Raw genomic sequence first — 20,854 nt, 5'->3', positions numbered from 1 at the left:
AATCTTTTGCCAGGATAAGTTTTAAACTTTAATAATATCACCGCCAGGATTTGAGTACCTTTGCCAGGCACTGGGTTAGGTACTGGACATAATTCTCTTTTATAACCACCCAGCAAGACAGGTATTATTGGTATGAACTTATTCATACTTTTTTTTTTTTGAGACAGAGTCTTGTTCTGTCGCCCAGGCTGGAGTGCAACGGTGCCATCTCGGCTCACCGCAACCTCTGCCTTTCGGGTTCAAGAGATTCTCCTGCCTCAGCCTCCCGAGTAGCTGGGACTACAAGCGCGTGCCACCACACCCAGCTAATTTTTGTATTTTTAGTAGAGACAGGGTTTCACCATGATGGTCAGGCTGATCTCCAACTCCTGACATCGTGATCCACTCACTTCAGCCTCCCGAAGTGTCAGGATTACAGGCATGAGCCACCGCACCCAGCCTGTTCATACCAGTTTTATTGGTATGAACTTAGTTTGAGAGAATTTGCCAAAGACCAGTTTTTAGTGGATAGGCTCAAAATATTTGAAACATAACCAACTTTGTGAATGTCTGTATGAGAAGGCAAACAATTTTGGCCCTTTAAGCTCACGTTGGAGTGTTACTGGCTTCACTGAGTATCTCTGGGCAGCCTTAAAGATGCTGAAGGGTGGGGGTGGGAGGGTTTGGTGAAGAAATTAGGAGGTGCAGAAAGAACAGGAGACAGCCAAAGTCAGCCTAATTTGGTTAAGAAAAAAATTTGGCCATGCCTTTGGTAAACCAGTGGGGAGGCCTGTCATGGACTTCAGGCCATGTACTAAAGGATCTATTGGACCAGGCCTAGGATTGGCTGTGCAAAGCAAACAGCAGGCAGATAATCATGCTTAAGAGTGCAGGGAGGGCTGGGCGTGGTGGCTCACGCCTGTAATCCCAGCATTTTGGGAGGCTGAGGCGGGTGGCTTACTTGACGTCAGGAGTTAGAGACCAGCCTGGCCAACTGGGCAAAACCCCACCCGACTCTATTAAAAATACAATGGCAGGGTGTGTTGGCTCAGCACTTTGGGAGGCTGAGGCGGGTAATCACTTAAGGTCAGGAGTTGGCCAACATGGGGAAACCACGCCTCTACTAAAAATACAAAAATTAGCTGGGTGGGGTGCCTGTAATCCCAGCTACTCAGGAGAATTGCTTGAACCCAGGCAGTGGAGGTTGTGGTGGGCAGAGATCGCACCACTGTGCTGGGCGATAGAGTAAGCAAGACTCTGTCTCAAAAAAAAAAAAAAAGGCCGAGTGCAGTGGCTCATACCTGTAACCCCAGCACTTTGGGAGGTCAAGGCGGGCGGATCATGAGGTCAGTAGATCGAGACCATCCTGGCTAACATGGTGAAACCCCATCTCTACTAAAAATACTAAAAATTAGCGGGGCGTGGTGACACGCCCCTGTAGTCCCAGCTACTTGGGAGGCTGAGGCAGGAGAATTGCTTAAACCCGGGAGGCGGAGGTCGCAGTGAGCCGAGATCACGCCACTGCACTCCAGCCTAGGCAACAGAGTGAGACTCTGTCTCAAAAAAAATAATAATAAAATACAAAAAAATAGTGCAGGGAAAACACGCGCCGCAAGTGGTCACAGACCTGGTGAAACCACTGCTACAAATGGGCAACACCCTCAGGAGACTAGCCAATGCTCTTGGGAGACAGAGGGACTAGCCACATGACTCTTAAAGAGTAGCAGAAAAATATTCTAGATTAAGTCAGAATATCTTGGACTTGTTAACTAAGTTAGTTCAATAATGATCAACTGACATATCTAGGTTAAAAGGCTATTTTCATTCCTCAATGTTACAGTCAGAATATTTACAGAAGTATTTATTTTCATTCCTCAATGTTACAGTCAGAATATTTACAGAAGTATTTATTTTAAAAGTAGGCTTAAAAAAAAAGTAATTTAGATTAAAAGATCCAAGGTGTATTGTTTCATGTAGGTGTTACTGCTACCTATACTTTCACCCCATTTATTAAGCCCAAAACACTTCAAAAGCAACTTCAGGTTCATAAATTAATAAGAAGGTACAGAAGCCCAACCAGGATGGGACAGAATGTGTTTCAGGTTAGAAGGGGACAGCATGGCTCCTCAATGATGTCTTGTATGGAATACTTGTGCTCCACTGTAATGAAGATTTTCTTCCTGAAAATCTGAATGTGACCTTTTAGATCCTCTGGTTGTTGGTCTAGTCTCCCGATTGTAATGGTGTGCTGGAGTCAGGTGGTTGACTAGAAGGTCAATCCAAGCTCCTAGGCTCCCCTCTCTTATAGGCCTCAATTATCCACCTGTGAGGCTCAGGAGGGCTGACCAATCTGAAGGTTGGGAAAACTTGCTTAAATGAGGAATTGCCATTTCAGCATAAACTGTCCTTAAGTCTACTGTAGAAATTGTTTTCATTCTGCAGATGGTTGAGTCCCAGAAGATCATGGCCAAGATGATGTCCTAAGTGGCTTCCTCTGAGATTTTATGCCCAAGAGGGACCCATCTGGCCACTTGCTTCTTCTTACATTTCTAATAGCTGCTCCATTTCCTTAAGGGCTGTTGTTAAATCATTTACTTGATTGTTGCATAAAGTCTGCTGTTCTAGGAATCGGACTCTTTCCTCTTTCATCTCCAGCTTTACCTTTAAGGCCTGCATGGAAAGACATTCCAAAAGAAAACAACACATACACAAAACTCTTGACTAACAGGAAACACAATTCCCACATCAGAACATTATGCTCCTATTCCACTAAGGAAGACCATTGGAGTATCAACAGACTGTATCTCTATTTTAGATTTTGTTTCTACGTGCTGGTTTTAGGAATTGTCCCTCTAGTAGTAGAGAGGGACTAGACTCCTGTATCTAAACTGGAACAATGAAATCCTCTACATTTGGTACAATATCCCATGATTCATCCAAGCAATCTGAAGCAGTCCAGACCAAAGAATCTGTGTTTACTATAGGTCTCCTCCTTAAGTTATCAAGTTTCCATAGAATGGATTACATATAGTTCTCAATTCCCAACTCTGAGCAACCTACTGTGTTACACATTGCCTCATGCCTTGGCGATGTGAACATTTGTAAGAAGCCTCGGTAACAGAAAAAAAAAATTAGTGGAAAAAACTGCTAAAATCCAAATGAAGACTTGGAATATAGTTAATAGTAATGTACTGATGTTGGTCTCTTTTTTAAAAAATTTTTTTCCTGCCGGGCGCAGTGGCTCACACCTGTAATCCCAGCATTTTGGGAAGCCGAGGCAGGCACATCACCTGAGGTCAGGAGTTCGAGACCAGCCTGGCCAACACAGTGAAACCCCATCTCTACTAAAAATATAAAAATTAGCCAGTCATGGTCACAAACACCTGTAATCCCAGCTACTTGGGAGGCTGAGGCAAGAAAATCGCTTGAACCCGGGAGGCGGAGGTTGCAGTGAGCCAAGATCACGCCATTGCACTCCGGCCTGGGGGACAAGAGTGAGACTTTATCTCCTTGCCCCCCTGGGCCCAAGTGGTCTTCTCGCCTCAGCCTCCTGAGCAGCTGGGACTACAGGTATGCACCACCCACACCTGGCTATTTTCTAAATTTTATTTTGTAGAGATGGGGTCTCGCTATGTTTCCCAGGCTGGTCTCAAACTCCTGGCTTCAAGTAATCCTTCCACCTCAGCCTCCCAAAGTGCTGGGATTATAGGTGTGAGCCACCATACCTGGCTGATTTCTTAGTTTTGACAAATGTACCAGGATAATGTAAGATGTTACTATTGGGGGCGGAGGAGGGAGTGCATCAAGAAGAATAGCTAATGGATGCTGGGCTCAATACCTAGGTGATGGGATGATCTGTGCAGCAAACCACCATGGCACACGTTTACCTGTGTAACAAGCCCACACACCCTGTACATGTACCCCTGAACTTAAAAGTTGAAAAAAAAAAAAAACCACGTTACTATCAGGGTAAATTTTCTGTATTATCTTTGTAACTTTCCTATAAATCTAAAATTATTTAGAAAGTTTATTAAAAATAAATAGAAAAACAGGAAAGAAAGACCCCACCATAAATCTACCTATCATGGTAGGAAATGGTCAGGGTGATGTCTGCCTCTCACCTGTAACTCCTCCATCTGCTTTTTGGCTGTTTCGTTAAAAACCTTCAGCTCCTCTTGCAAAGTTTCTAACAGCAACTAAGAGGAAAGCACAATGTAGTAAACAAATCTTCATATAAAACCAGACTTGCATTAGATGATGGCTAACATCCTTTCCACACAGTTCTCAACAAAGGAGTCAGGAGAGAAATTTGATAAAGTATAGAACAGAAGAACCAGAAAGCTCTCTCTACAGGTTTACCTATTATGTGTTTTAAATTTTCAATTCAGACTCACTTATATTTGTAAGCACAAAGCTACCTTTCCAGTAAAATATGCTATTTTGAGTACACGTTCCATTTCTCTTTTCTACCATCACAGATAATTAAAGGCTGTTTCTTGGAGTTTACGGAACATATAGCAGAGACCTTCTTAGATTTACAGAGCCCCACAGTCACTCAGCCCCTGTGCCCTTTCACACCCATGCCCTCACCATAGAGTCCATGTGATCAGTAGTGGATTCTTGTCCTGATGCCAGGGTCTCACTGCCTAAAGCTGATGGATACAACAAAGTCAATCTCACTTAGGGAACTACACACCTTAAACAAAAGAAAATAAAAACCCGCTGTGGACAAGTACAGAAATATTCATGAGGGGAATTTCTCTTAAGTGTCTCATCCTGGACTTTCTCCTAAGTTTTCACCTTGGCACGGTCACCCATATCTGCCCTGCAAAACTGTATTTTATCTCCTTTCAATCTAGGTTTTGATATGGCCAAAAATTCAGTATACTTTCTCCTTAGGTCAGTGGACAATTTGTCCAAAGGAAATGTATAGGTTGGATTTTTTTTGGTTTTGTTCATAATTCACAAAGCTACTTTTAAGAGCCTTTCAGGCCTTAAAAAATTATTACTTTTGATAATATCACATGCATGTAATAAAATCATACAAAATATTTATGGTGTTGGATGTGGTGGTGCACACCTGTAGTCCCAGTTATTTGGGACGATTGCTTGAGCCCAGGAGTTGGAGGCCAGCCTGGGCAACACAGCGAGATCCCATCTCAAAATAACAAACAATTTTAAATTTAAAAACATATATATTTATGGTGACTATAAAGAATATCCTATGCCGGGCATGGTGACTCATGTCTGTAATCCCAGCACTCTGGGAGGCTGAGGCAGGCAGATCACTTGAGGTCAGGAGTTTGAGACCAGCCTGGCCAACATGGCAAAACCCCATCTCTACTAAAAATACAAAAATTAGCTGGGTGTGGTGGCACACGCCTGTAATCCCAGCTACTTGGAAGGCTGAGGCAGGAGAATCACTTGAACCCAGGAGGGGGAGGTTTCAGTTAGCCGAAATCACACCTCTGCACTTCAGCCTGGGCAATGGAATGAGACTCCATCGCAAAAAAAAAAAAAAAAAAAAAAAATATCCTCAACTGTAACCTAAAGATTAACCAGTAACATTCAAAGTCAGTATTCCTTAATACAAAAAGGCCTGGGCCCCTTTCCTGGGCATTCTCTGGCTCTTTGACTCAGTCTGAGGCCCTCTTACAGTCTTTGGGCAATTCCTTCTTCTGTTTTCTTTGCTACAGATTCTGCTCTCTGGGGGACAGGGTCAGAATAGTAGTCATATTTTAGTCACTGTAATTCTGATGATTAACCAGGTTTAAGAATGCTTGAAATAGTATTTTCTTTCTTTTCGCATTTGGGATTACTAGTATGCTTGAAAAGAAGAGCATGTTCAAACAAAATGTTCCTTTCAAGCACACTAGTAACTTTCCCAAATAGGAAGAGACAGAAAATGTTCTCCCTTGAAAGGAACAAAATATTTCTCATCTATTTGCAAGGTCATACCTGTTGGCACTAAATGAATGGCATAAAGTGTTCAGGTAAGAAAGAGATAACCCTCTCTCTATAATCATCTGAAATCCTGTTGGCCAGGCAAAAATCAACATCACATGAAAACAAACAGAAGCTCCCCAAAATCTTTAGGGCTTTACGAAAGTAACCCCTGCACATACTGGGCCAGCTTATGCCATGCTGCCAAGATCAACCCCAGAAGTGGCACATGCACCGATTCTTTCAAAGGAGGCTAGCTGTGTGCTGTCTCTTACCTGGATCGAGGCCCTTGCTCTCCAAAATTGCCAAACAGTTGTCCCGAAACTTCTCCAGCAGCTCTACCTTCTGGGTCAGGTCCTTCAGCTCTACCTATTGGAACACCGCACAGACAGATCAGGAACTGTCCCACTCCTTAGCACAGACAGATCAGGAACTGTCCCACTCCCTAGGGGTGGTTGCCCTTTCTTGCCCTTGCTCTTGGACAGCCATAGCAAAAGCCTGGCTTTTTTTTCCTGCCCTTGGGCATCTGCGCATTAACAAGCTTGCTCATCCAAGGGGCCACCCATCAGGATTCCATGTGGATCACCCAGTGGCAGCTGGTAACAGCTCTGGTGGGTCTCTTACCTGAGTTTCAGTCAACTTCTGGTGCAACTGCTTGTTGACGGCTTCTAACAGCTGGTTCTTGTCCTTCAGCTCTTCCTCTGATTTTTGCTTACTCAGTGGTTTGTAGCTGTAATAATAGTTGTACTTACATGAAAAGATATAAGCGTTAAGAGTATGGCCCACACCAGGCGCGGTAGCTCATGCCTGTAATCCCAGCACTTTGGGAGGCTGAGGCAGGCAGATCACCTGAGGTCGGGAAATCGAGACCAGCCTGACCAAGATAGAGAAACTCTGTCTCTACTAAAAATACAAAAGATTAGTCGGGCGTGGTGGCGCATGCCTGTAATCCCAGGTATTTGGGAGGCTGAGGCAGGATAATCGCTTGAACCCAGGAGGTGGAGGTTGTGGTGAGCTGAGATTGCGCCATTGCACTCCAGCCTGGGCGGCAACAAGAGCAAAACTCCGTCTAAAAAAAAAAAGAAAGAAAAATACGGCCTACAGAGTTACACAAACACGTCCCATTCTATCCTGGCTATTACATAGTGGTATATGACCTTCAGTGAGTTGCATAACCTCCCTGAGGCCCTGTTTCCTCATTTTTGAAATCAGGACAATACCCACATCTCATAGTATTATTATTATGAATAATAAGAGAGAAAACACATGTGCATTTCTTAGCCCAGTAGCTGGGCTAATATCTAATAAAACAATCTAATCTTAGTTTATCATCTAATAAACTCTAATATCACCAATTGTTGGGAGCAGGCCCCCCAAAATCTGGCCATAAACTGGCCCCAAAACTGGCCATAAACAAAATCTCTGCAGCACTGTAACATGTTCATAAAGGCCCTAACGCTCACGCTGGAAGGTTGTGGGTTTACGGGAATGAGGGCTAGGAACACCTGGCCTGCCAAGGGCGGAGAACTGCTTAAAGGCTTTTTTTTTTTTTTTTTTGAGATGGAGTCTCGCTCTGTTGCCCAGGCTGGAGTGCAGTGGCGTGATCTCGGCTCACTGCAAGCTCCACCTCCTGGGTTCACACCATTCTCCTGCCTCAGCCTCCTGAGTAGCTGGGACTACAGGCGCCCGCCACCACGCCCAGCTAATTTTTTGTATTTTTAGTAGAGACAGTGTTTCACCGTGTTAACCAGGATGGTCTCCTGACCTTGTGATCCTCCTGCCTCAGCCTCCCAAAATGCTGGGATTACAGGCGTGAGCCACCGCGCCCAGCCCTTAAAGGCATTCTTAAGCCACAAACAATAGCATGAGCGATCTGTGTCTTAAGGGCATGTTCCTGCTGCAGTTAACTAGCCCAACGTATTCCTTTAATTCAGCCCATCCATTTCCCATAAGGGATACTTTTAGTTAATTTACTATCTATAGAAACAATGCTAATGACTGGTTTGCTGTTAATAAATATGTGGGCAAATCTCTGTTTGGGGCTCTCAGCTCTGAAGGCTGTGAGACCCCTGATTTCCCACTTCACACCTCTATATTTCCGTGTGTCTTTAATTCCTCTAGCGCCGCTGGGTTAGGGTCTCCCCGACCAAGCTGGTCTCGGCAACCAATATTAGAGTTTTTTCTTAAAGTTCTCAGTCTTTTTTGCTAGTATTTTGTCTTCAAAACTTTTTTATTTTTGTAAGTCAGAGTCTTGTTCTGTCACCCTGGCTGGAATGCAATGACGTGATCTTGGCTCACTGCAATCTCTGCCTCCGGGGATGAAGTGATCCTCCTGCCTCAGCCTCCTGAGTAGCTGGGATTACAGACATGCACCACCACGCCTGGCTAATTTTTGTATTTTTAGTAGAGATGGGGTCTCATCATGTTTCCCAAGCTGGACTCGAACTCCTGACCTCAGGTGATCCACCCACCTTGGCCTCCCAAAGTGTTGGTGTGATTACAGGTGTGAGCTGGTGTGCCCTGCTGTCTTCAAAACTTTTAAGATATGCCCAAATAATAGATCTGGAACTAAAACCTATTTGTACAGACTTTTCAGCTTATTATTTCTATTTCTGATAGTGCAAAACTTCCAAACTAGCCTCAAAGATGAGACATGAATCCTTCTCCAGGTTTTCACCACCACCATCACCAGAATCTTCATCTTGAGATCACTAACTACATACACCCAGCCCTTCCTCTCCTGAAGGCTTTACCCTCCTGTTGATGGGCCATAGCTAAGTGTGATTTCCAATCAGCAGTGGTCCTGGCGTGGAGTCCAAAAAGCTCTTGCTTGAGACACAAGATAGTAGCACCAGTGATTCTTGCACTGACAATGGTTCTTACACCTAGCTGTGCCTCACCCTGAAAATTCCACTCAGGTTCCTGAGGTGGAACCCAGACCCTAACACAGTAAACAAGTCCCACGAATGATTCCGATGCAGAACCAAGGATTGAGATCCACTACCCTAGAATAGTGGCCAAGTTGATTTACCCTGATGCTCACCCTTTTCTGACATTCCTTCTGGTGGCAGTGTCAGTAGCTTTCATTTGCCTAGGAGGGCAGAAACAAATAAATGAATCAGAGACTCATAGTACTGTTAAGTGTGCTGTGAACAGGCAGAACAAACAGCTTGAGTTTCTGAGGAAAGAACCAGACATACAAGGCAAATGGCACAAGCTTAAGAGCTCTGAGGGACTATGCACTACTGCTTCAGCACAGACTATTGAAAAGGCTTATTAGTAGCAAAGGGGCATGCCCCCGACCACCCTAACAACCTGACAGAGCTGCTCCTCTCAAGATGGCATGGCTATCTCATGTCAACCTCACTCACCTGGAACTGAATGCTGGCTAGGGACACACACACACACACACTAGGGCTGGACTGTGTGGTCAGATCAGCAACCTAGGAAAACAACTAGTCCCCACCCTGCATGACTACCCCTCAGGGTTGGTGTATGACTACAGTGCTGCCACTTGTACGCTCAGAGCAAGCGATGAAAGAGGAAAGAACACCTCTTATAACTCTGGCTGTGTCTCTTCAGAAAGATCAACACAGAGGGTTCTGGCACACAGCTCAGCAATGCTGCACTGCTCTGGGCCACTGACTGAAGGCCAATTGTTCAGGAGACTTGTGTTTCCCAAAACTCTGTTTTCTAATTCTTTGTATTGAGCAATTTCTAGGAAGATGTTCTAAATGGATACTAATGATCTGTTCTCACCCATTCTCTCGTCTCAGTTTGGTGATTTTTGTAACATCATTCTCTGGACCTCCTGAATGAAGCTGTTTGGAAACATCGACTTCTTTGGACCTAACAGGTAAGAGACTCTTAGAAGTGGCCCGAGTTTGTGTGTCTGCAAAGGAAAATGAGAGGTAAAACTTCTGGCATCATGACCCGACAGTTGCAACCCTGTAACAAACAGAGCTCCATTCAAAGTTGTCATAAATCTTTATTTTACTTTATTTTAAAAAATATTATTTATTTTTTGAGACAGAGTCTTGCTCTGTGGCCCAGGCTAGAGTACAGTGGTGTGATCTTGGCTCACTGCAACCTCCACCCCTTGGGTTCAAACGATTCTCCTGCCTCAGCCTCCCGAGTAGCTGGACTACAGGCACCTAAAATATGTTTTAAAATTTAAAAAATAGAGACAGGGTCTCACTATGTTGCCCAGCCTGGTCTCGAACTCCTGGGCTCAAGCAATCCTCCTGCCTTGGCCTCCCTGGTGTGAGCCACGATGCCTGGCCAAATCTTTATTTTCATTCTGGCAAATTTCAACATGTGAAGATTAATTCAAAAGAATAAAACTTCCAGGCTAATTGGCAATAAAAACCAAAATTCTTTAAATGTGACAGTACAGCATGTTTGAGGGTAGCCAAAAGTTTCATTGAACTGAAAGGTGTAGGCTATAAAAGTGAACATGGAGATGGACACCAGCAGATAGCAGGCTGGAAGTTAGCAGGTAAAACATGGTTGAATCCTTGTACCATCTCATTAAGCTCCTCCAAGCACTCTGCACACTCTCCTAAGGCATGACTGAGCTGCTCTGAGTTTTTTTAAACCGTTACTTCGTTGTTTTTACCAGAATGTCTTCCTAACCATTCTAAGACATCTTTGTGTCCCCAACACCTAGGAAAGTATCTGGCATATGAACAGGGGTTCAATAACTGCTTGTTGAATAAATGAAACACTTTACAGTTCCATGGGTTGTTTCACAGACCATCTCTAAACCACCTGTCTGGTCCCTTCCTCTTCCATGCTGCCTGCCTCTACCACTAGCCCTTTTGTTTACCCTTCGTTAAGTTTAGAGTTTCCCTATTAGGCATTCCAATCTGATCTTCTTGCCAGATAACCAGAGAAATGGCCCTGCCATAACACTCTTCTTCCCCAAAGGAGAGCATTTTCCTCTAACCTTGTGCCAGCCCCGCAACCACACAATCTATCATTTGTGTTCCACGGCAAATTCAAGTAACTTATCTGAAGTTAAGCACCCCCACCCTCACATGCAGGCTTTTCTGGACTTACTCTCACTTTGTTCACTATAAAATGGCCCCTTTAAGTTTGACCTAACTTAAGAGCCATTACAATCAAATCAAACTGAAGAAATGCAGTACAAATGAAGTATTAAAAGGGTTCTTTTGGAGGTGTCTGTCTGAAGAAAAAGGTAACCTTGGAGGAATATCATCTTCTCCTCTCTCAAGTATTAGTAAGTTATAAACAATAACAAATCTACTCCATGTAAAATGGAGTTAACAGTCAATTGATCAAAATTAACACTCTTCACTGACTAGAATTGGTTCCAATAATTCGTATTTGCTAAAATCTAAGGATTGCATCGTAGGAAAAATTTAGTAGGATTTAACAAAGCTGTCTCCTAGAAATGGGAGACACTGGGAGAGGAACTGGATGGCTGGTGTCAAGGAAGGGAAGGAAACTTGTTTATCATTGTATATGGTTTTCCACCTTTTTGTTTTATTACTTATCCAGCCCATGATCAAAATCAAAACAAAAATCCTGGGAGGCAGCCTAAAAATGTGAAACTGTTCTAGTTACATACGATCATAAAGCTGGGACAGAGATAGAAATCAAAGAGATGAACACTTCCAACTTGGCTGAGAGAGCTAGTCACTGCCCACTAACTGAGAGGCACTGCATCTAAGGGAATAACACAGCAGCTGAGACCTGGCTCCAGTTCTTTCAGCAACTCCTAGTCCCCGCTGGTGCCAGGATTACCATTCAGGTGTTCTGAGGCAACACAAGACAACAAACAACCCATTAAGCCTTTGGAGAAAAGCCTATTATTTACTTCAGGGCTCAATCTTTTTTTTTTTGAGATGCAGTCTCGCTCCGTCCCCCATGCTGGAGTGCAGTGGCGCAATCTCGGCTCACTGCAAGCTCCGTCTCCCGGGTTCATGCCATTCTCCTGCCTCAGCCTCCCAAGTAGCTGGGACTACAGGCGCCCGCCACCACGCCCGGCTAATTTTTTGTATTTTTTAGTAGAGACGGGGTTTCACCGTGTTAGCCAGGATGGTCTCGATCTCCTGACCTCGTGATCTGCCCACCTCGCCCTTCCAAAGTGCTGGGATTACAGGCGTGAGCCACCGCGCCTGGCCACTTCAGAGCTCCATCTTGCCAAGGTTTATGTACCAGCTGAGTGGAATCATCTGGGAAGGGATCATAAATAGCTACTCCATAATCTCCCACAACAGTTTTCTGATGTCTGAAGCTTACTCTGTACTATAATCTCTAGATTAGGCAGTTCCCCGACTGCAGACCCCATGAGATGACTTTCAACCACAAGCAAAGCAACACAAAGCAGATGGCAAAGCAACTAAAAACTATTTTTAATCATGTCTCTTTCTTCGCCCAAGTTTCTCAAATACTGTGCCTAGGTCTAACCCCTCTCTCCCACTTCACTCAACAAACGTGTATTGAGAATGTGGTAATGAGAAACACGGTGCAGATATAAAGGTGAACAAAGAACCCTAAGTATCCCACTTCTCAAATGAGTCTCCTCTTTCCTCCCTGAAAACAAACCCAATCCCTCAAGATAGCCCAAGTCTGGAAATAAGACGATAACCGATTAGAAGGGGATTCCTAGCTTAATGGGAATAACATTGTACAATAATCAACAACTTGAATCTAACTGATGAATACAGTACACATGCGGGCAGAAAAATGCAGAGCGCGTCTAAAATCCTATCACATGGCCCTTCCCCTAACTCCCATCATAAACCTACATAAGCCTGGTTATAGGGGGCTCGCAGATTTTCAGGGCCGACGGGACGCCCTTACCCGTGCACGCGCCACCCATTCGATCTCCACACTCCCGAGACCATCCCAGGCCAGGCCGCAGTGCCCCGGGCGTGGCGTGGACACTCACCTGCGGGCTGGCCGCAGCTCAGCGCAGAGGGGGGCTGCAGGCTATACACTGTCTTAACCACACTGGTCATCGTAACGAGGCGGCACGGCTGAACCCTGGAAGGTACAGGATGAATGTTACCCAGCGCTGGGCCACTGGGCCCGAGAGAGTGGAGGGCCTGGGGATAGCGCGACTCGACAGGCCCCGGCTCGGGGTTGGAAAAGAGAAAATCCTCCTTTCCCAGCTCATTCCATCCTCCTCCCATCCAGCTCAGTCCCTCGACCCGGGAGAGCCGAACCCAGGAGCCCGCCGGTCCTGCCCGCAGTCCTTGTCGCTCTGGTTCAAAAGATGCCCTGCAGCAACTGTCGTGCCACCGGCTAGGTCTGCCGCCTCGGTTTCAAATAGAAACTTCCGGTAGCTGGGCGGAAGTGGATGGGAATCGCACTCTGTAGACAGCCATGTTGTACGGAAAACTCTGTCCTGGGGCGGGGCTTCGGGAGCCGCCATACTGTACGGAAGGTTCGCTCAGAGGCCACAGCCAGACCTAGCGAAAGGTGTTGGAGCCCCCAGGTCTGGGCAGAGGAGGAGGGTGATGCAGTTTGTAGGCTTGAATGGAGCTAATGAGCTACCAGCGTCATATTCCGGGATGGAGACGCAAACGTGGCGACATTTAGGGTCCGTGTCACAATCCTCTTTATTTAGTTTGGGATTGTTAGGGATATTGCCAGGAGCACAGGTTATTTGGATGAAAACTACACGTTACAGGTGGAGAGTGGCAGGTGAGGCTTGAAGAAAAGGACCTATGGGCTGAGATACCCGAGGCACCTACCTGAGGTCCTAATTTTAATAGCACTTATCCAGATTTTCAGTAGCGATTCAAAGCTACTCCCAATAAACAGGGTAGCTTTCATTACTAAATGCACTAGCTCATTCATTTCATCTGGCATTTATTGAGTACCTGCTGATTACCCAACAGTGTTCTCAGTGGGTGGGAGGGAGTGAGGCAGGGCAAATATCAAGATTGACTTTGGCTCTGCCCTCCTGGAGTTTACAACTTAGAAAACAGACAGTGAACAAATAATCACATAAATAAATATATATTTACGGATTGTGGTGAAATTGTGAAGAAGGCTGGGCACAGTGGCTCACAGCTGTAATTACAGCACTTTGGGAGGTGGAGGCGGGTGAATTGCTTGAGTCCAGGAGTTTGAGACCAGCCTGGGCAAAATGGTGCAACCCCGTCTCTACAAAAAATACAAAAATTAGCCAGGGGTCGTGGCATGCTCCTGTAGTCCCAGCTACCCTGGAGGCTGAGGTGGGGGGATTGTGTGACCCTGGGTGGGGCAGAGGTTGCAGTGAGCTGAGATCGCGCCACTGCACTTCACCCTGGGTGACAGAGCGTGATCTCAAAAATCAAACCAAAACACACACGCACACACACACACACACACAGAGAAGAAAAAGTACAAAATCGGCCGGACGCGGTGCTCACACCTGTAATCCCAGCACTTTAGGAGGCCGAGGCGGGCGGATCACGAGGTCAGGAGATCGAGACCATCCTGGCTAACACGGTGAAACCCCGTCTCTACTAAAAATACGAAAAATTAACCGGGCGTGGTGGCAGGCGCCTGTAGTCCCAGCTACTCCTCGGGAGGCTGAGGCAGGAGAATGGCGGGAACCCGGGAGGCGGAGCTTGCAGTGAGCCGAGATCGGGCCACTGCACTCCAGCCTGGGCGACAGAGCGAGACTCCGTCTCAAAACAAAAAAAAAAAAAAAAAAAAAGCACAAAATCGTATAAGATAGAAAAGCAGGGAAACTTAGATTATATTGGGGGCTCAGGGAAGACCTCTCTGAGATGATGTTTGATTAAGGAAGCAGAGGGAGTTAATCTCATCAGGGAAAGGGGAAAATGCAAAGTCCCAAGGCAGAAATGGGTTCTTCTATAGGCACAGAAAGATAGGAAGAGAGTGGTACAGATAAAGCTGGAGAAATAAGAAGTAAAAAGACAGATTTTACAGGTCAAGGTATAGAGATTAGATTTTATCTAAAAGTAATGGAAAGCCACTGAAGTATTATAGCAGGAGAGTGTCATCCAATTTATATTTTATTTTATTATTATTTTTTGAGACAGGGTCTCACTCTGTTGCCCAGGCTGGAGTGCAATCATAGTTCACTGCAACCTTGAACTCCTGGGCTCAGGAGATCCTCCCACCTCAGCCTCCTGAGTAGCTAAGAATAAAGGTGCCTGCCACCAGACCCAGCTAATTTTTGTAGAGATGGGGTCTTGCTATGTTGCCCAGGCTGGTCTTAAACCCCTGGCCTCAAATGATCCTCCCACTTCAGCCTCCCAAAGTGTTGGAATTACAGGCATGAGCCACTGTACCTGGCTCAATTTGTATATATTTTATATATATATATTCTTTTCTTTCTTTTTTTTTTTTTTTGGAGACGGAGTCTCTGTTGCCCAGGCTGGAGTGCAGTGGCACGATCTTGGCTCACTGCAACCTCCGCCTCCTGAGTTAAAGCGATTCTCCAGCCTCAGTCTCCCGAGTAGCTGGGTCTACAGGTGCCACCACCACGCTTGGGTAATTTTTTATATTTTTAGTAGAGACGGGGTTTCACCATGTTGGCCAGGCTGGTCTCAAACTCCTGACCTCAGGTGATCTGCCCGCTTCGGCCTCCCAAAGTGCTGGGATTACAGGCGTGAGCCACCACGCCCAGTCCTTTTTCTTTTCGAATAATTGGGCTTGAATAATTGTGTGGATAGAGTCACTATTTTCTGCTGGGGGAGATTGAGAGTTGGGTTTTGAATGTGGAAAACCTCGACATATCTTTGAGGCATTCCGGTGGAGCGGTCAAGTAGGCAATTGGAAATACAGGCCTTGAGCCCAGAAGAGAGCCTGGATTGGAGATACACCCTTGGGAGTTATTGACATATGAATGTACTTAAAATCTTGATATTTAGGAGTTCGAGACCAGCCTGGCCAACATGATGAAACCCCGTCTCTGCTAAAAATACAAAAAAATGGCCAGGCGCAGTGGCTCACACCTGTAATCCCAGCACTTTGGGAGGCTGAGGTGGGATCACTTAAGGCCAGAAATTTGAAACCAGCCTGGCCAACATGGTGAAACTCCATCTCTACTAAAAATACAAAAAATTAGCCAGGCATGGTGGTGCATGCCTGTAATCCCAACTACTTGGGAGGCTGAGGCAGGAGAATGACTTGAACCTCGGAGGTGGAGGTTGCAGTGAGCCGAGATGGTGCCACTGTACTCCAGCCTGGGTGACAGAGCGAGACTCTGTCTCAAACAAAATAAAATAAAAAATAAAATAAAACCTTGATATTTGATGAGCTCAAGAGAAGAAGTGTGCAGAGAGCCTTTGGGCCAAGGAGAGGGACACCAGCATTTAGAAGTTGCAATGGTAATAAGGTGCTTGCCAAGAAACCTGATAAAGAAGTGCCAGAGAGGTGAGAAGAAAACAAAAAAATGGCGGTGTTCCAAAATCCAAGGAGGAAGTGGCAAGCTGCTGAAGGAAGGAGTGGTGAACTATTGAAAATAGTTGAAAGGGCAAGCAGAATGAGAACGAAAAGCATCCAATGAATTTAGCAACAGAGAAGTCATGATGAGTCTAGCAAGAGGAACGCTGGTGGAGCGTTTGGAGTGGCAGTCACACGGGCATGTGTTGAAGAGTATATGGGAGATGAGGAAGCAGAGATGGCAGAACTCCAGGAGTCTGTTGCAAAAAGAGTAGAGCAACTGGGCAGTAATTGGAGATAGGTTATGGGGGTCAAAGGAAGCTTTCCTTAAAGCTGTGGATATGTGTGCTGATAGGAATGAGCCAGCAGAACAGAGGGAAAGGATACTCAGGAGCAAGGAAGAAGGAAGGTGGGATCCAGAGTAGCATCTTTAAATTCCTTTATTCATGTGCCCCCACAAAATAAAAAAAATAAAAAAACCCTCTTACCTGTTTTCACTTGATACCTAAAATTTAAGTTTACTTTTATTTTTTTAGAGGCAGGATCTTGCTATATCACCCATGCTAGAGTGCAGTGGCTATTCACAGGTGTGATCATAGATAGCGTACTGTAGCCTTGAACTTCTGGACTCAAGCCATCCTCTCACTTCAGCCTCCTGAGTAGCCAAGACTGTAGGCATGCACCATCTCACCTGGCTTAAATTTTTTTCATAACTTTAAATCATTGTAAAGGACATACTTTCTGCCTGTTGTATATTGTGTATACTTTTTTTCTTTTTTTTTGAGATAAAGTCTCGCTTGGTTGCCCAGGCTGGAGTGCAGTTGTGCGATCATAGCTCACTGCAGCCTTCAACTCTTGGGCTCAAGTGATCTTCCTGCCTCAGCCTCCCAAGTAGTTGGGGCTATAGGCACGTGCCACCGTGCCTGGCTAATTTTAAAATTTTTTTTGTGGAGACGAGGTCTTGCTATGTTACCCAGGCTGGTTGGGAGCTCCTGGCCTCAACTGATTCTCCCACCTTGGCCTCCCAAAGTGCTGAGATTACAGGCATGAGCCACCCACCTGGTCATATTGTGCATACTTTGTATTCATTTCTTTTCTTTTTCTTTTTTTTTTGAGATGGAGTCTCATTCTTTTGCCCAGGCTGGAGTGCAGTGGTGCCATCTCGGCTCATTGCAACCTCTGTCTCCCGTACTCAAGCGATTCTCCTGCCTCAGCCTCCTGAGTAGCTGGGATTACAGGCATGCACCACCACGCCAGGCTAATTTTTGTATTTTTAGCAGAGACAGGGTTTCACCATGTTGGCCAGGGTGGTCTCGAACTCCTGACCTCAGGTGATCCGCCCGCCTCAGCCTCCCAAAGTGTTGGGATTACAGGCATGAGCCACTGCGCCTAGCCCTTTGTATTCATTTCTAAAATTCTTTCTCTTGGTGTTTTTTGGATAATTTCTATTGTTATGTCTTCAAGTGCACTACTGTTTTTTCTGCAATGTCTAAACTGTTGTTAATTCCATTCAGTGATTTTTCATCTCAGACTTTTTTTTAAATTTTAAAAACACTTTTAAATTCTTTATTTTGGAATCGTTATAATTGACAGGAAGTTACAATGATAGTACAGGGAGGCCCTTTGGACTCTTTACCCAGTTTCCCCCAATGGTTTTGTTTCAGTACAATTTTAACAGCTTTATTGAGATATAATTAACATTCCATAGACCACATATTTTAAGTGTACAATTTGATAAGTTTAGAAATTACATATACCTGTGAAACCATCACCACAATTAAGATAATAAACACACCCGTCATCCCCAAATCATTCCTCCTTCCCCATGGTACTTCTTCCCATCCTCCTCTTTCTGCCTACCCCACCCACCCCATCATCTCAGACATTTTAGTTTTCATCTCTAAAATTCAAAGTGGGTATTTAAAAATATCTTCCTAGTCTCTACTTAGTACATATGGAATACAGTTATAATAATTCTTGTAGTGTCCTTGTCTAATTCTCACATAGGTGTCAGCTGTGGTGGTTTCAACTGATTTTTCTCCTTATGATGGGTTATAGTTTGCATGACTGGTAATTTTTTATTGGAAAACCAGGCAATGTGAATTTTACGTTTTTGGGTGCTCGTTAATTTTGGATTTCTGTAAATGTTCTTGGGCTTTGTTCTGGGATACAGTTCAGTTACTTAGAAACAGCTTGATTCCTGAATTCAGGGCTTGCTTTTGAGATTTGTTAGGTAGGATTCAGCAATGTTTAAACTAGGGCTAATGAATCCCCACTACAAGGCAAGGCCCTTCTGAGAGCTCTGACCAATGCTCCATAAATTTGAGGTTTTCCGATCTGGCTGATGGGGACAGGCACTGTCCAGGCTCTGTGTGACTTCTGGCTACTGTTCCGGCCCATTGTTTGGGGTGATTCTTTCCTTTGTCTCAAGTGGTTTCCTTACACTTATATGATGAATCATGCTCTGTGGAACACTGAAGGGGGGCCCTTTGCAGATCCCCAGAATTATCTATATATCCACTTTTCTCCTCTCCAGTACCCTGTCCTGAGCACTCTAGCCAGCTTGGCTGCTCCACACTCCCAGCTATCCCCTCACCCCAGAGTCACTTGCTTTGCCTGGGTTCTCCCTCCATGAAATACATCCTCTCAAGCAGTAAGCTGGGCAACCGAGGGGTTCTCCTTGTTTGTTTCTTACCTCTGAGGGATCACTGTCTTTTGTTACCTCATGTCCAGTGCCTTGAAACTCATTATTTCATGTATTTTCTGTTTGGTTGGTTGTTTCAGGCAGGAGGGTAAACTTGGCCCCTGCTCCTCCATCTTGGCTGGAAAGGGAAGTTGTATCTGTATTTTCAGTCTGTTTTTTTTTTTTTTTCTGAGACTCTGTTGCCCAGGATGGAGTGCAGTGGCGCAATCTCGGCTCACTGCAAGCTCTGCCTCCCGGGTTCACGCCATTCTCCTGCCTCAGCCTCCTGTAGTAGCTGGGACTACAGGCGCCCGCCACCATGCCCGGCTAATTTTTTGTATTTTTAGTAGAGACGAGGTTTCACCGTGTTAGCCAGGATGGTCTCGATCTCCTGACCTCGTGATCTGCCCACCTAGGCCTCCCAAAGTGTTGGGATTACAGGCGTGAGCCACCACGCCCAGCCTTCAGTCTGTTTTTGTTCAAACTGTGGAGCTGCAGATTAAAGTTATTCCATTTTAGGGAAAATGTCCACCATACATCCTACTTGCAAAGACTATCCTCTCTGTCAAACCTGTGAACCAATTCTGACCTTCTAACAGAAAAAGTCTGATTTTATTTTTCCATTCAAATCAATGTGGTTAATATGTATCCTGTGTCAACCATCTCACTTTCAGTTTGAATTCTTCTTTATTTCTTTTTTTTAGAGTTAAGGTCTCGCTCTGTTGCCAGGCTGGAGTGCCATAAGGTGATTATGGCTCACTGTAACCTCGAACTCCAGAGTTCAAGTGATCCTCTTGCCTCAGCCTCTGCAGTAGCTGGGTCTACAGGCGCATATCACCATGCCCAGCTAATTTTTATTTTTATTTTATTATTTATTTTTGAGATGGAGTCTCGCTCTGTCACCCAGGCTGGAGTGCAATGGCACGATCTTGGCTCACTGCAACCTCTGCCTCCTGGGTTCAAGCAATTGTCCTTCCTCAGCCTCCTGAGTAGCTGGGACTACAGGCGTGTGCCACCACGCCCAGCTAAGTTTTGTATTTTTAGTAGAGACGGGGTTTTGCCGTGTTGGCCAGGCTGGTCTTGAACTCCTGACCTCAGATGATCCACCTGCCTCGGCCTCCCAGAGTGCTGGGATTACAGGCGTTAGCCACCGTGCCCGGCCCATGCCCAGCTAATTTTTAAAATTATTTTTTGTAGATATGGGATCTTGCTAGTTGCCCAAGCTGGTTTCAAACTCCTGGCCTCAAGCCATCCTCCCACTTCAGCCTTTCAAAACACTGGGATTACAGGCATGAGCCACTGTGTCTCACCTGAAGTTGAATTATTTAAAATAATTTTTATTATTTTTTCTTTTTTAATATATATTTATATATTTTATAATATAACATGTCAATGAATTTGAATTCTTAAATGAAGAAGGCACAGAACTGAGCCACAGGGCTGCCCCTGTGAACCTTCTCAAAGAAACTCTCCAGGCTTTGCTCTTTCGAGGACTTCCTCAAGCAGAGCATTCTCAAGTAGCCCTTTTATTTGTTTTTTACAGCGCAGAGCAAGGTGCCAGAGTAGGATTCAGAATGAAGGAGGGGAGGCAACTGGGAAAGTGGAAGTTGGGAAGGACAGCTGTCAGGCCTGTGGCTTCTTCTTAGGCTCACCAATATGAGGAGGGGAACATATGGAGAAGGCGGCTCTGGAAACGGATTACTTTAAAACTATCTGTGTCCACCTACCTTCTAGAAAGTCTTCATGTCCTTGCAGGGGAGTGCAAACCCTCGTGTGAAGGCCTCTGACACCAAGTGTGAGAAACCATCGATGGAGCCATTACTGCTTCCTTCATTGTAGTAGAAGGGATGGGGAGAGGAGCAGGCAGGAGCG

The 20,854-nt window shown here is 45.2% G+C and overlaps 1 protein-coding gene across 2 annotated transcripts; it reads right to left on the bottom strand.

Moving 5' to 3' along the window:
* Positions 1–1,825: 1,825 nt before the first annotated feature.
* On the bottom strand, positions 1,826–13,485 carry KNSTRN (kinetochore localized astrin (SPAG5) binding protein). Of its 2 annotated transcripts, XM_054531386.2 has the most exons (10): positions 13,119–13,485; positions 12,842–12,936; positions 12,021–12,122; positions 9,682–9,814; positions 8,966–9,013; positions 6,547–6,652; positions 6,198–6,291; positions 4,570–4,631; positions 4,101–4,175; positions 1,826–2,649 (listed from the first exon to the last, which is right to left on the bottom strand). In XM_054531386.2, exons 1-10 carry the CDS (start codon positions 13,325–13,327, stop codon positions 2,521–2,523), a joined length of 1,053 nt encoding a protein of 350 aa, XP_054387361.1. In that variant the 5' UTR covers positions 13,328–13,485; the 3' UTR covers positions 1,826–2,520. The 2 variants fall into 2 exon arrangements, with proteins under 2 accessions (XP_054387361.1, XP_009247978.2); XM_009249703.3 differs by lacking the exon at positions 12,021–12,122.
* Positions 13,486–20,854: the final 7,369 nt, after the last annotated feature.

The sequence above is a fragment of the Pongo abelii genome, chromosome 16 (genome assembly GCF_028885655.2).
Source record: "Pongo abelii isolate AG06213 chromosome 16, NHGRI_mPonAbe1-v2.0_pri, whole genome shotgun sequence".
Classification (NCBI taxonomy): Eukaryota; Metazoa; Chordata; class Mammalia; order Primates; family Hominidae; genus Pongo; species Pongo abelii.
The sequence above is the reverse complement of the archived record's forward strand: the minus strand, read 5'-3'. Positions and strand labels throughout refer to the sequence as shown.